Genomic DNA, 16,398 nt, shown 5'->3' with positions numbered 1-16,398 from the left:
TTATCTCGGAGAAAATAACTGATGCCAATAGGCATAGATGTTAAATTATCCTATCACACCAATCACATAGTAGGTTGCTATATATTACATATTTAGATCAGCTGATTCTTATCTCCAAGATAACAATTGATCTAGGCATTGAACATAAAATATAACAAATACCTTTAGAGTGACCCCTCTAACTGTAGTGTTTCCTGGATATGTATGAGGTTAGCATTTAGTTTTTTGATTTTTCAAAAAATAGATTTATATAAAAAAAACTGTACTTTGCACATTATGGAAAAAACCACTGCACTAATTTCATTACTGTAACTCAGCTACCTCTTCTGTTAATTTCTTCTTGATGCTGTAATTCAGGCAATTACGGAACTTATACGGTAATCCTTGTTATTATAATGTGCTTTTAATGTTTGTAAGAAAGTCTACAAGTCTAAAACTTGGTACAAGAAACACATATTCGCTCTTCATAAAAGAGGTTGTAAAACAAATGCTGTAGATTCCTCAGCAATGTCAGACTTAACAGTGTCCCAGGATGGATCAACTGAACTTATTTTACATACGCCTCTTATTTATTACCAGCTGGGGCAACTGTAAAATTAAGATAGAGCTGTAACTCTTGATTGTTCTTCCTTCTTACAGCAATGTCCAGATATTTCCTGAGAAGTTGGGATTGGGAAGAATATAAATCAATTTTTGATGTGCATCTCTAAGGCCCCATCGGAGGCATCTCTTTGTTTGTGGACAACACAAATTAGACCTATCTAGCCCTTGGGGTGAGAGTTGTGGCTAAATAAAAGTACTTTAACACTCCATATCAGGTCTCATGTCCTCGATCACTCTCTCTTCTTCATTGGTGGGTCCTCTGTGATTAAAGGGTTATTCCACAGTTACATCGTTGTTAATCTTCTTCTAATTATGTAGAGACTGATTTCCTGTTTCTTTTCTCCATAACTGAATACACAATTCAACAGAAATTCCATCTACACTTTAAAGATTTACATAATTATGTGAACTTCAATATCTCAATTAAAAGGAACGAATGGACAATTTTATAAACATAAGCAGTAATCTAGTTAAAAGTAATTAAAAAATTATATAATACGAACAACTAAATCTAAAAAATCCTATACAAAATAAAAACCCAAAAATAAATGGTTGGATTGAATTTTGTTTGTTGTAGTAATCCCAAAATTTGGTGTCCATTGTACATAATTTTTTAGAGATAATTCCTAAAACCAAATGAAGGGATATTTATGAGTGGGTTGTATTACACTTGGTTGATACTAATATGGAGAGCACGGCTATACAGAACGTAACCGTACTAAGTAGGATGACAGGATATACTCCTATGCCACGTTGCGCCTATGGGAATTCCATGAGTCTAGTAATGTTGGTGATCTGAATGTATCCATTTATATTGCTACTGCCCAGATCGGTATCTCATCCAATGTGCAATCCCACCACACATCTTATTTAGCCCGCTACTGTTGTGATACATTTGTTAAGATGAATACACACTACATTGTATGCTTGGATTTATTGTCAAGTCAAAAGTTTCTTTATTGTTTATTACAATATACAAAGCTGTCCAGAATGTAACAAGTTTTACATGGCACGGCAATGGGTGGGACTCTTGCTGCAATCATGGTGTCAGAGTTTTCCAATGCAACCAGCTGTAGTAGATTGTGCATTGTATACAGTGGAGTGTTGAAATGAACGGCAATTGAAAATCTTACCAGTTGTGAAGTGCGATATGTGATAAGGTTTTTGAAAAATCACAAACCAATTGAAATTTATCGCCAGTTTTGTGATGTGTACGTCAAGGAATAATGAGTACACACTGAGTGAGGCAGTGGTGCATTGATTTTTTTAAATGGACAAACCAGTGTTAATGAGCATTGCAATGGTAGGTTTAATTTTGTGGGTGATGAGAATCAATGAAACAATCTGTGAAAATCATCATTTACAAATTACAGACCTCTATTTTCCCCAAATTTCACAGAGTTTAGTTCAGACTTGGTTACCACAAATCTTTTGCCATGTGGGTTTTGAAAATCCAAACAGGAGACCACAAAAAACAGACATTACTGCAGCACTGACATTTTTGGAAGACAACAAAAATGGAAACAAAGTAATCGATCATATAGTAACCAGCGACGAGACTCGGGTAATCAACTGTAAAACAAAACGACAGTCGATTGAATGGGGACACACACATTTTTCCCAAAAAACCAAGGAAGTGTCTGCAAAAAAAATCATAGTTACTGCGTTTTGGGATGCTCAGGGGCGATTATCATTGATTTTCTTGAACGTGGCCAAACTGTCAAATTAGAAAGGTATTGCCAAACACTCAAAAACTTGAGATCTGTGATACAAAACAAGTGTCAGGGAAAACTTAGCAAGAACATTTTGTTTCTCCTTGACAACGCTTGTCCACACACGACCAATTATTGTATCCAAGAGCTCTTGTATCGTATTGGATGGGAGGTTTTCAATCATGCACCGTACAGCCTGGATTTGGCCCAGAGTGACTATCACCTGTTCCCAGCAATGAAGATGTGGCTTGTTACCTATGATGTCTTAATTTAAATGGCGATTATGTAGAAAGATAGCCTAAGAGTTTACCTTGAAAATGTAAATAGTAAAAATTGTTATATTCACTTTGTTAATTATTTATTTCAAATGTCAATTACTTTCTGGACAGCCCTTGTATTAATATAGTAAATAAAATATGTAACACAAACAAATAATTTTCTAAAACTAAGGATTTGGTTATATAAATGTCATTTGAGTTCAGCTCTTTTGAATTCAAATTTGTGAATATTTGAATTTTTAATCACTTCCTTCAGGTTAAAATTATCAACGTTTCACTAAAAAAGACAGCAAAGTTTTAAAATAAATAACATCAAGTTATAAAAAATGCTAGTACAGAGGATAAGTGCAGTACCTGAATTGCAGAGTTAATGAGGTCATCATACTCATTAAACCGATAGCTGGTGGGACCCTGGCGGCGCTGTCGTAGCTGGTATACCGGCTCCTCCGAACCCTCAGTGTCCGACCCAGAACTAGAACCAGAGCTCTCTGAACTCTCCTCACTGGTCTCTTGTTCCCGGGGCACATTCTGATGACCACTCGGTAACACATTATCCAGACTTATCCCAACATACGCTAGCCGCTTGCGCCTCAACTCCTCGTTCTGCCTTCGTTTTGTGTCCCGGTCGTATATCTTCAGAGTCTCCTGCAACCGCTTCACAAGCACCGTCTAGGAACACACAATAAGAATGCAATACAGGCGTGGTCCACTTCGACTTAAGTAGGTTCTTAAGAATAAATTATGCTCAATTTACTCAATGTAATGTCTACCTTTTAGCAAAAACTGATTCCTTTTAAATATATTTCAATCCATATTACACTAGAAAATTTGTAGAATGTTAAGAATTTAATAATTTTAATTTAATTTTTCTTTAACTTTAATTTTAATTTAATTTAATTTTATTATGAGATGATATATTGAATAATCTTAAAGACCTACAGTTAAATTCATGGCAAGTGTCAAAGAGTAACTAAAACCCAATAAACACAAGAAAAATCTTCAATATACAACTGATAACTTCATAATAACTTAATACTATTGTAGGAGCTATTAGGTGATTAGTAATTTACTAATTAGATATTTATTTTAGTCCATCTGGGATTGTATACTGCAATCTTGGAATTATACAGATGGGAGTGGCGGACATTACTGAGAAATTTCATATAAAAACACGGATTGTTCCTAGGGAAAATTAATGTAAAAATGAAGGAAAGACAATATGGCCAATGCCATTCTGCTCAGCTACAATAAATCCTTTTGTTGTGTCAGCTTTCTAATGTGCATTGGGACATGTTGTAGTGGTGAGATAGTTACTTTTTACATTTCCAGCAAGTTAGCAAACTTATTTTACTGTACATATTCGAATGATTATTTTCTATTAAATAAACTTATATTAATACCCTTTTAAAATATATTTTACTGTACACTTGTAACCACAAAAATTAAAAATATAGTGCATTAACTCAGTTTGAAAGTTTTAAATGCAATAAACTTTTTAGTATCATAATTTATAAAATTCCATGGGAAACAGTTCCAGTGCAGAATTTGATGTTTTTTAATCACATAGATATTATATTATAGCATAGTGCCTTTGAACCGCACTATGCTATAATATAATTAAGATTTCTTCATATCGCAATTCCATATCTGGCTTTAATGATATTGGGGAATGTTACAAGTATTACCATTATACAAAAAACCCAGTATAATCAATTATTATCCATTCCATGAAAAATTAATACATACCACCATCGATTCTTATCTCTCCACATTGTTACTATTGTATTTGATACTGTTATGTATCACTGAGCACTCTGGAATATGTTCACTATAATTATGTTCACACATCCTCAGATGCAAACTATGTCCTCAATTATACCACAATGAATCATATTTGTTTTGTGGTTTGGCTCACAGTCTCTTTCATTTATAATATTAGTGACTGATTAATAGTTGGTACTGTAGATAAATGTATTCTCACTGAAATGGAATAATTTTCTAACAATGAAAAATTTGTAACATATTCCTAAAAAAAAATCAAATGTATATTTTCCCTTTAGATTTTATGGTGAGGACCTACGTGTTGGCAAGGCGGGCAATGCCAGTCACCCTCCGGCACCAGCATGAGACTTGGCCGCAGACACGAGGCATGCCAGCCATGGTCACAAGTGTCACACAGCAGGATCCACTCAGGATGGTCCTTCTTGCCACACTTCTCACAGGCAAAGTCATCTGTATCCTTCGATTCCTCTCCCTCCTCCACTTGTGGATCTGTCACTGCAAATCAGAAACAGGATCACAGCTTATTATACAATTTTGTTTCTTGCTGAACCAAACCTAGAGTAAGTAGAATAGTTAAAACATTTTGAATTGTGTATCAGCCAAAGCTTGTGTACAACACCAATTTGAGAGAACAGCAACCAAAATGATCAAATATGGAACTCTTAAATTGTAGTAATGACAAATAACAATGACTGGGTAATTGATCCATAATGTGACTTACAGTAGGCTGATTAACTCCCTCAGCCAGCAGTAGGCAACTGTAGCTCGTAAAGAATTACAACCATTGGAAAAACAAAATCATAATAGATATCAAACAAATTACTATCAATACATCAATTTTTGAATAAGACTACAATTTTGGAATTAGGCTATCTATGGAGGTTAAAATAATAAACAAAATAAAGGTTAAAAATTAAAGTAATCTATCAATTAATTATCTATTACAAAAAAAAGTATGTTAAGATTATTAATCACCTTTCTGAGCTGTGCGCGCATGTCGAATAGGTTTCACTTCTTCATCTCCTTCAATGTCAGATTCTGGGGAAAATTCATGGTCTGACTTCAGAGTAACTGGAATATCTTCCTCTTCATCTACGATGTCTTCAAAGTGATCTTCTTCTTCCTCTTCTACCTCAGAGCTGAAATTATTTCTTATGTATAAATTTCTTGAGACAATCAAATGTAAAATATATGTCACTTTAAAAGTCACTAATGAAAAATTCATCCCGCCGCACTGGACATCTTCACAAACTTCTACACGATGATATGTCATCGTCTAGAGTCTTAAACAGTTCAGTTAAATAAAAGTGTACTGGAAATCATAACAAATATCTCAATTTCCTTACCTTGATCCAGAAGATGATTTCCATGGATCCCGTTCATTAAAAGCCCTTACAGGATTTTTCTTCTTCTTTTTTCTCCTCCCTTTCTTTTTTTCAACAACTGGTTCCTCTTCTTGAATATCTTCCTCACTTATGACCTTCTAGAATATGTTTTTGTATTAGTAAAATACAGAGATCTGTTTACGAAATGTACCTAAAAAACTACTTAGATTTAACAAACTTTTAGGAGAAACAAGCCTGAGAATACCAAGTCACTTCAAAGGAATTTGCAGAGATTCAGGGAATGAATATAAGTTTAACCACAAGTAATATCCCCTACCTTCTGCTTTTAAATAATAGAAATGGTAACTTATAAAACGAGCTTCCAAAATATATTCTGTTTACGTCAAAACTGTATGGATATATATATATATACATATATTTATATTTACAGAGAACATGTACAACTACAAAAAGTAGAATGTATAGATAAAATTAAAGTTAGCGATTGTCTGTTTGGCCCTGAGCAGCTAAGTTCATGCAGAGAACAAGCAGACACACCGGCGTTAGCAATATAATGTAAAAATAGGAAATACAAACTTGAATAAAAATATAATACATAATTCATGTTATTTTGTTAATCTATGATTCTAAATAGTTTTTATACACAAGGAACAACAAAAACACGTTTTAGAAAACAATAATTTACGTACTGCAGATGAGTTGTTGTCCACAAATAGACACAGCAGACTCGAGATGTACATTTATATGTAAAATACATATACGAAACACAAATTAAAACAAAAATATAATTTGTTAAACTACAGTAATTTGTTAATTTATTGATTATCTATCTACATTTTTGTTCAAACGTAAGTACAAAAATGTGTTATTGGTAATTAACGTAGTGTCGATCAGCTGTCATACACAAATAGATTTATATGGATTTGAGATTCAGCTTCCACATATTAACCCTTAAAGCGCTAATTTAAATTACTGTCAAACGCTAAACGCTAAGACATAAAAAAATATATTTTTTTTAAAATTTTCCAATGCTAATTTTTGTTTCATATTCCTTGGTATTACCTTTATAAAGAAAAATAATAAACATGTCATATTAAATTTTTTTGAGAATTTTATTAACAACCAACACACACGTAGTTAAACAGCTGAATGAAACGAACGCGTCTGTAGGCGTATGCCGCGTCAGGGGCCATACAAAAAATGGCGGCGATTGCTTTCAATCCGAGTAGATAACCAGAAAAAAAAGTAAACCAGAATAATTTATCAGTATTAAAACATAATTGGTATACTAATGATCTAGCTGACATAAAAAAAAGATTATTATTTTTGAATGGTATAGTAAAAAATTCTAAATCGGCCTCAGAACCTGAAATAAAAGCTTTTTTAGACCTGAAGAAACATTATAAACAATCAGTAAAAAATGCAAAATTAACTCATAATACAAAATTAATAAATAATAGCAGCAACAAATGTAAAACTGCCTGGAAAATAATAAAAGATAATGGAAAAATGAGTTTTGTAAATAATTCTAACATTGGAATTTCACCTGATTCATTCAATAATTCCTACATCAATTCTGTAAATGAAATAAAAAATAAAATGGGCTGCCCTAGATATGGTTCAGAGGAGCTTATTAAAAATTTGCCAGTGAATTCTCAAAATTTTGCATGGCAACCAATTACTCCTAATGAAGTAATTACATTAGCCAGCAGTCTTAAAAACTCAAATAGTTGTGACATTTATCTAATGTCCAATAACCTTTTAAAAAATATAATAAAATCCATTGCAAGTCCTTTGTCTTACTGTTTTAACTTATGTCTTGTGGAGGGAATTTTTCCTGACGAGTTGAAGTTAAGTCGGATATGTCCGGTTTTTAAGAAGGGGCCCAAGGACAAGCCGCAGAGTTATCGCCCAATTTCGATTATTCCTGTTTTATCCAAAATATTTGAAATGTTGGTTTATGACCAGATAAATGCGTATTTTGAAGAAAACAATTTTTTAAGTAATTCTCATTTTGGATTTAGAAAGGGAAAATCTACTATTGACGCTGTAGATATGTTGGTGCAAGATGTGCTATCAGCCTTTGAGAACAAGGCTTTTGCTCAGGCCACCCTTTGTGACCTGAGCAAGGCTTTTGAATGTGTAAATCATTCAGAACTGTTAATGAAATTGAACTACTATGGTGTTTCAGGGTCACAATTAAGTTTTTTTAAATCATACCTTAGCAATCGAAAACAAAAGGTTTGTATAGATGGAGAATGGTCCAAGGAGTTAGTGGTCTCATACGGTGTACCTCAGGGCTCTGTACTGGGGTCGCTCCTTTTTTTAATTAGTATTAACGATCTTCCAAATTCAGTTAAAGGTAAAACCTATATGTATGCTGACGACACTACATTTTTTAATTCTAATAAAAACCTTGAAGAACTTAGATCTCTTTGTCTAAATACTCTAAAAGAGGCTTCTGAATGGTTCATGTCGAATGGATTCCATTTAAACGAAGAAAAAACACAAAAAATCTCATTTTCTTTGAGAAAATTTAATGAAAACTTTCTAAAAGATAACCCTTCTACTAACGTAAAGTTTCTAGGAATGTATGTTGACAAGACTCTTACTTGGGGACCACATATTGATTATTTAAGTATTAAATTATCTTGAGTAATATTTTTATTAAAGCGGTTAACTTATTGCATTCATCAAAATTACATTAGATCAGCGTACTTTGCAAATTTTCAATCGGTATTCAGATACGGAATAATTCTGTTTGGAAACTGCAGTAGGATAGAGGAAATTCTCGTGCTACAGAAAAAAGCTGTCAGAACCATTTCTGATGCAGGGCCCTTAGAACATTGTAAACCCATATTTGTAAGCTTAAATATTCCTACAGTGATCAATGTGTATATCTTTGACTTGATCCTGTATGTTTTTAAAAACTCTGATATGCTTAAACCAAGCAGTCGTAAGTATGACACAAGATCTAAAAACCAGTCAAACATTAATTCTTGTAGATTGACTAAAACATTGAATAGCCACATTGTCATCTCACTAAAAATATATAATAAATTACAAAACTTAATCATTAAATATCCTGAGAAAACCTTCTGTAAAAAGTTGTATAAATGGCTGATAAATAATCCCTTTTATTCCATTGACGAATTTTTTAATTTGAATATCATAGACTTTTGAATTAATATTATTCAAGTTTTGAATTGTTATGTATAGTGATAATTTTAATTAGACTTAGTTGTACTTGACATGCTTGTATGTATACATGTGAATTATGACTTTGTCAATGCTTCACTGCTTAATGGCAAATAAATTATTATTATTATTATACCGTTACAACGTCCACCAACGGTGACAAAGCGTTTTGTCTAGACCCGACTGTCGAAAGGAACATCGATCTGCTCTCTTACGATAGCTTTAACAACTAATTCTTCGCCATTTCAAAAGTAAAGCTTTTGCGTTTGTAGACGTAATCCGCGTTTAAAGCATCGGCAGTTCCGCGTCTATAGGCGTAAGCCGCGTTGGAAGGGTTAACAGTTGTAATAATGTAAAATCATGATTTTCCAACAGCACTTCTATTGGCATCGGAATCAAGTGAAAAGAGACCCAGAATTGAGTAAAGGTATTGATCCATTCCTGGTAAAAACTTCAGGGATATTATAAAAATTACACATAATCCACACTTTTCCAGATTCTTATCGTTGGTAGCAGGCCTGGTTACAATTCCGCGAAAGTATCGTAGCTCTAAATATATATTGCCAATATATGAAGAATGTACTGAAATGCGATTGTTCACAATCTGTAGAATGAGTAGATTCTGGGGTTTTGTGTTTGCATTTGAGATAATTAAAGAATAGATTAACCCCATCACAACAAAACAACTACCAAAGTAACAAACCAAAACAGCTCTTGTAAACAACTGTCTGACACTGGTTGCGTGAGGTCCTGCACCTGTTCAGACTAGCTATTTTTACAATCAGACACAGAACTTGCGCAACTTTGTGGCAGTGTGAACACAGATAGTTTCATCGAGATTTGAATGTGACCGTGAAATTGGCCAGCCAGCTTTAATTGTCCAACAGATTGATACTAGTTTGGGGGGTTTGCTGAGACACAGGGACAGAACTAACCACGATAAACTCAACTACACTAGTGAAGACTGGATCAACTGGCATCATATGGGGCTTGTGAACAAACAATATTTTGATCTTCATTCACAGTTTCACGGACCACAGCATGTAAAATACGATATTTTGAGATTAATCAGGTCCTGATTTAAGGAGCTGTCAAATTATTTATTGGTTTCATAAGTTCTTAAAGACAACAAAATTACTTTTTAGATTTTCCCAGTTCTGCAGGAAGATTTCCGATGTAAAACTCCTGGCTTGTTCCAGGCTGGATGGCCACCAGGTAATAGTTACGATGATTAATAGTGTGGTAGTGACAATTTTGAACTTTTATCACTAAACAGATCTAGGGTTAACTATGAAACTGCTATATAAGCGTACTTGTAATGCCTCTTTTGAGTCCACAATGAAGAGAACCATACAGAGGAATAACTTAAATGATATATTCAATACACACAAAATAAAATAAATTAATAAACAAATAAAGTAATAAAACAATAAATACCTTTGACTTCTTTTTCTTTTTTAGATTTCCTTTCTGCTTCTCTTCACCATCCTACAAAATACAATTAATCAAGGTAAAAAAAAAGATTCAAGACGAAGTAGAGGAATAAAAGATTAATAGAGTAGAGTGCCAATTATACAATACAATAGGTGCTAGGGGTGTTAGACAGGAGATTTTTCAAATAATCAAACATTTTTGAGAAAAGTCTTTTTTGTTGAGTTGGATGCAAATAAGACATTATTGGGCAGAAATACGCAGTAAAATACTTCTTTTCACATATTGGCGTACAGTATGAAAATATGTATAGTACTTACACATATAAATTAGGGATAGTGCATACAATAAATTTTGTGTCATGACTTTAGATGTGATAAAAACATACTAGTTTGCTTGAGACCTGTTTTCTTGCTACCAAATCTTGTGGACGTTTCAAAGACAGCAGTAAGATTGATCCACTTGTATTTTTTAAAATTGTTCTATACTTTTAAGATTGCCAGAAAGACTAAGAACAACACATTTATGTGTCGCTGACATTGCTAGATGTCACACAATACAACAAACAAAAATGAGGTTAAGTTTACACATGTACTTTGAACAGCAAAACAACCGGACAGCTGTGCCAACGTGCCCCTTTCAGTCGCTCATTTATAATTAACTTTCTGATCTCTAGTATAATGTCAGAGTGGCAGGAATTCTGAATTTATGCTACCGCCTGAAGCGATTTTGGTGAAACAAAATCAACGATCTACTGTATTTGATAAAAATTCACTTACCATAATACAATCTATCTTGAAGGAAAAATTTAACATTAAAAAATAAAACTTAACAATATAATAATAAGGCCTTCCGAGTCTTCACAATATTAAAGCCAACTAAATCTGAGTCCCAAGCAATAGTTAAATGCATACATTTTTACTTTCAACAAAAATATTTAGATTTAAATTACATAAATAAAGTGTGATTAAAGGAATAACAGAATACAAATTTCAAAGCATGAAAACATAACTTTTTTTATAAAAAACCAGTTCCCAACAGATATTTTTGGACATTTCTTGCATTCTGTTTGATAATTTATGATGGGAGTGAAAAAAACACAATAAAAAGTATTTCACATAGTTAAATGTGGAATACAAATATTTATCTTTTAACACGATTTTAGAGTTAATCATGTACAGCTTCATGTGATTGTCTCCCTCTATGTCAGGGGTAGGAAGTGGCAAAATGTAAGAACGATTTTACTTCTTCTCATAGTCAAACTCCCTTGTGAGATAAAAATAGGTAATAAATAAAAAAAAAATACATTTCAAGGTATTTGAAAATATCTAGAGCTTAAATTTGTTAAGTATTGTTAGTGTATAGTGTATAGTGTAAAAAGTGATTAGGGAGCCAAACTGTTAACAAATCTAGATTTGCAATAATGAGAAGCTTAAGTGACTGTCATTATAAATAACAAATAAGTGGATTGGTCAGTGTTGTTTGTCTGTTAGGTTAGTTGTTTGAAATTCACCACAAAATTTATTAAAACTAGTATACAATATTTAAATTCTCAGACTTTTTTATTGTATTGCATATAGTTGAGTGGAAAATTAGGCTTTCACAAGTGTTAAGCTTTCTTTGGTGTGGTGTCATCCAACGTCACCAAAGAAATAGAGATATTTGTTAGCCGAAAAGATGGTTCCAACTGTTGTTTAGGACACAAGAGGTATTCTACTTGTGGAATTAATGTAACATGGAAAGGCAATCAATTCTAAATTATACTGCAAAAGCTTGAGAAAACTCAAGATAAGGCATCCAAATAAAAGAGCACTATGATTTATTGACCACTTGTGCCCTGTTTGTATATTAATATCCAGCCAAATTCTCTTGGCGAGCACAAAACATGTTCTATGAATTCAAATGATACATTTTCCAGTGACAAATCATGTAGTACTTGCTTTTTATTCAAGCATTTGAAAAAGTGGAATGACTCCAAAGTATGAAGTCCAACAAAGAATTTTAAAAAATCCCATCAGTTGGTTGTATTATCAGGAGCCAGAACTATGTTAACTAGATCAGAAATATGGCAAAATGCATAAAAATACTATATATGTCAATATGTTTTCATTTTCTGTATGCATTACAGTTTTTTTAGAAAAACAGAAGTTATTTTTACATTAATTCTCATGAAAAGTTGCATATGTTTTTACACTGTAAGTATTTATGATACTAAGATACACACTACCTTCTTCTTTGGTTTTTTACTAGGCTTCTCTGTGACATGACGGTTTTCATCTCCAAGTTTGGGGTCAGCTTGTTCTTTGATTTTGATCTGTGCTAGGCGACTGGACTGTCGTACTGAGCGGCTGGTATCGCTAATGTCTATGTTCAAGTCTATTCCTAGAAATGCACGGCCTAAAACACAAAGAATACAACTTAAAATGTATTTCAAAGATTATTCGACAGCAAAGGATGTTTATAAAATATGAAAATAAATTTAAATATTTACATGAACATTGTTTGAAAGTCTATACACTATTCTGTTTTTACAAAATCTATTTGAATGTGTTTTTACCTAACAACTGAATAACAATTTTCCTTACATTATAATTTAAGATTAAAAGTTTACTAAAATAGTAGGGTTAGTAAAAAAGAAAAATTCAGATGTAAATAACAAACAATGGAAATAATAGGGAAATCCTAATCCTCCAAAAATCGTAATGTTAGTCTTCGTGACACTGAAACACTTGGGTCCACTTGATTAACAACAACAAAATATAACTACTCCAAAAACTTAAAAATGAATTTATTTCAAAAATAAAATTTCACAATAACTGAGAAACAAAAAGGTGTAGATAAAACATAACAACCCAACTTGAAAGAAAGCATTGCTACAGTCAACGATTATCCACCATAATAAAGGGGGGGGGGTTTCAGATGACTACATCACAGTTGATCCACGCTCATGAGAAAATGGATCAGATCAAATATGACACATACCTTTGCTGAGAACAAACAATTTAGTGATTTAACATTTGAAGAGATCAATCATGCCAATGGAATGTTGTGTGGTCTTAGTTGACCTGTCATCTTGGTTTTTGATTTAGTTGATATATATCAATAAAGATAAGTTGATAAAAAAATGTAATTGTTACCATTTAATCTTATATTGAACAATACACAGCTAAGGGGCAAATGCAAATGATGAATTTAACTGGGAAATATCCATCATACAGATCACACAATGAGTGAAATCTGTGACTAGAGAACCCAACCAAATGAGGTAGTTTCAAATAATTTTGCTATGCAAGGAAAGAAATATGCGCTTTCTCCTTATATGTTTATAATGTTTAACCATTTACCGACAGCTTATTGACTAATTAGGGGTCAAAAACCTTTTCTATATTGCCATGGATTGATCAATTTATTAAGGCAATCATTCGGATGAATACAACCAATGACCAATGTAATCATCATTATAATTCTAAATGTTACTTATTAGCAATATAAACAGTTTTCTTAAAGTTATTTACTATAACTGAGGTGTATAAAGCTGGAAAATATTTTATATTCTTATGAAAAGTTAAAGAATAGGCTTTTTAAATATCGGAGTAATATTTCTATCTTAGACCGATTTTACCCCTATAAACAGGTTGTTTGCCCAGCAAATACTATCTATCAATAAAAAAATCAGCTTCTCTATTTGTGCCTGAATAGTTGAAAAGTAGTCTATGGACTGACTTAACCCTTTAAGCGTCATGAAAAATTACACCTGATCTTTGATAAAGTTACAATTTTTTAAAATTTCTAATGTGTAAAGTTAAATTTTTTTTCGTTTCTGTATGTCAAAATAGAGTTATTTAACGGCGAATAAAATTTGTTTAGCCCTTTTTGGATTTCCTAGGCTAATTTTTAACTTTTGAAAATATCGTAGAGTAGCAGTGTAGTTGTCACTAATATTTTTTTATTTATTTCAATTTGTATGGGAATGAAACACAGTTTTATAGATAAACATATACTATATTACAAACCAATAAAATTAGAAAAATACAAAAGTAGACAAAGAATGTTTATTTGGTGGCGGGCTGTCACAACTGACATTTCACGCGTCTCCCGCAAGCCACTGTTATCGCGTGGACTTTGAACCTTCTTATCGCTCGGCAACCTGTAGGACAGCCTTGCGGGGCTTGAATTATGTTTCTTGCTTTCTGATAACATCCTTATGACCGTAGTAAAATATGAAAAAGTTTGGGGTTGACAAGTAATTGCTCAAAATTACCGAATCTTCAAATTCCGAATCGTCTGGATTCGCCATTCACACGAATAATGGTAAAAAACACTAAATAAATACTGGAAACTGCTGTATATAATATGAATAATTTACTTTAAAAAGAATAGGACACAACAGAAAATTAGCGATAACCGAAATACATATGCGCGTACCGGACGCTTCCCACTAACTGGCTAGATGCCTTGACGGGAGCTCCCGTCAATGACTTTGTGAAAGGCGCGGGGCCACGCCCGCTAGACAGTGTTTGGCCAATTAGAAGCAACTGCCACTCCCATTGTAACAGAATTCGAGGCGGGGCAACCCGTCTGTATGTCGCATGACTACTAGAACCATCTAGCAGCGAAATATTCAACTAACATAGCAGTAAGAAAATAAAGAATGCAAAAACGCGGATCCACGGCAATAACGTTTTGAGCTTGTAGTGGCCCTCCGCGGATCCGCGTCAATGACGCTGGAAAGGTTAAACTCTTTACACAATACTGTATTTCTTTAAAAGAAATATGTAGCTTGCAATGCAGTGGATTGTAATTTTTGGATACTTGAGGAGAAACTGGAAAGAAATTATTAATTCTCTTAATCCTGGCTAAAATCTATTCAAACGGCCATATTCCAACAAGTAACATTTTTAACACGTAGGAATGGGAAAAGTTCTTGGGTGTAGAAAATCATAATATGGGATAATTGTACCATGGCTTATAAGAAGACATTGCATTGGACTAAACACACCTTATGCTAAGACCTTACATTAAAAAACTGGTGAAATAATCATATTTTGTGCGGAACGTTGGTATTACTATCCGAAAACTTCAGACAAATGCTCGCAATGATACCTCTCAGCACCAGCTGAAGGAATGCATGCTTGAAATACTTCACTTTTTGATGCATAGTAGACAAATGCTTCAAACAACACTTCAAATGAAACAATTACTGGAAATCTGTACCTGCTAATCCAGAAACCGTAAAACTAACCTTCCCATGAAATTTCTGCAACACTGCAAATTCAAAAGAAGAATTGTTAGGCAAAATATTCCAAAGCAATCACACATGATTGAGTGCAGATCAATTCTAGTGGCTAAAAATGTTGACATACTCAATAATCATTCTAACAGAATTCTGATTGGATCTCATAAAGGTGAAGGTGTACTACTTTTGTGACTATTACTCATTCAGAGAGACAACATTCTAGTTTAACTTCAATTTTCAGTATACCTTGTGTTTACTATGATTATAAATAAATAATAATAAGTAAGGACTAAATTTGAAAGCAAGTGTGCAGTTTGAATTAAGAAAATGGATACTTCTATTAAATGTCACGTGTTCTATTTGAGTCGGTAAATTATTTGATCTTTATGTTTATGCAGAAAACAAACAAACAAAACATTTAATCCATTGACTGGAAGAGCTTAAAAAAAAAAAACAGTTTTCAGTAAAATAACTTTCTTTCCCACAACAAAATAAAGAAGGGTATTAAATCGAATAATATATTTTCTTGGTGAAATTATGTTCACTAGAATACTTAATTTACAAACAAAATAATTAAAATCGGACTGAACTACATTGAAGCGTTGTGAAAATTAGCTATTTTGTAATAGTTTTAATTGATTTTAAAGTGTAGTGTTAAATTTAGGATTTTTCATTTTGGGGGGTAGATGTTGAAATGAGATGAAACGAAATTTATTTTTCATATGAAATGTCCATCTATGGCATATATGACATTGTTCAAATGTCCACCGCGGTACGGATTCGAGTGGTCCAATTTTCAATTAATCTGTCGC

At 32.9% G+C, this 16,398-nt stretch overlaps 1 protein-coding gene across 3 annotated transcripts in view; it reads right to left on the bottom strand.

Moving 5' to 3' along the window:
- The window catches only part of LOC124362538 (remodeling and spacing factor 1-like), a 52,283-nt gene that overhangs the window by 23,862 nt on the left and 12,023 nt on the right, over positions 1-16,398 (bottom strand). For all 3 annotated transcript variants that reach the window (XM_046817136.1, XM_046817138.1, XM_046817137.1), the window contains exons 6-11: positions 12,578-12,747; positions 10,357-10,407; positions 5,722-5,858; positions 5,351-5,514; positions 4,674-4,870; positions 2,948-3,262 (exon numbers count right to left, since the gene is read on the bottom strand). In XM_046817136.1, coding sequence (XP_046673092.1) covers positions 2,948-3,262; positions 4,674-4,870; positions 5,351-5,514; positions 5,722-5,858; positions 10,357-10,407; positions 12,578-12,747 — 1,034 coding nt within the window. The remainder of the gene's footprint in view (positions 1-2,947; positions 3,263-4,673; positions 4,871-5,350; positions 5,515-5,721; positions 5,859-10,356; positions 10,408-12,577; positions 12,748-16,398) is intronic.

This window comes from Homalodisca vitripennis, chromosome 5 (assembly GCF_021130785.1).
Source record: "Homalodisca vitripennis isolate AUS2020 chromosome 5, UT_GWSS_2.1, whole genome shotgun sequence".
Classification (NCBI taxonomy): domain Eukaryota; kingdom Metazoa; phylum Arthropoda; class Insecta; order Hemiptera; family Cicadellidae; genus Homalodisca; species Homalodisca vitripennis.
Note: the sequence above shows the minus strand (reverse complement) of the source record. Positions and strands in the feature narration are given on the sequence as shown.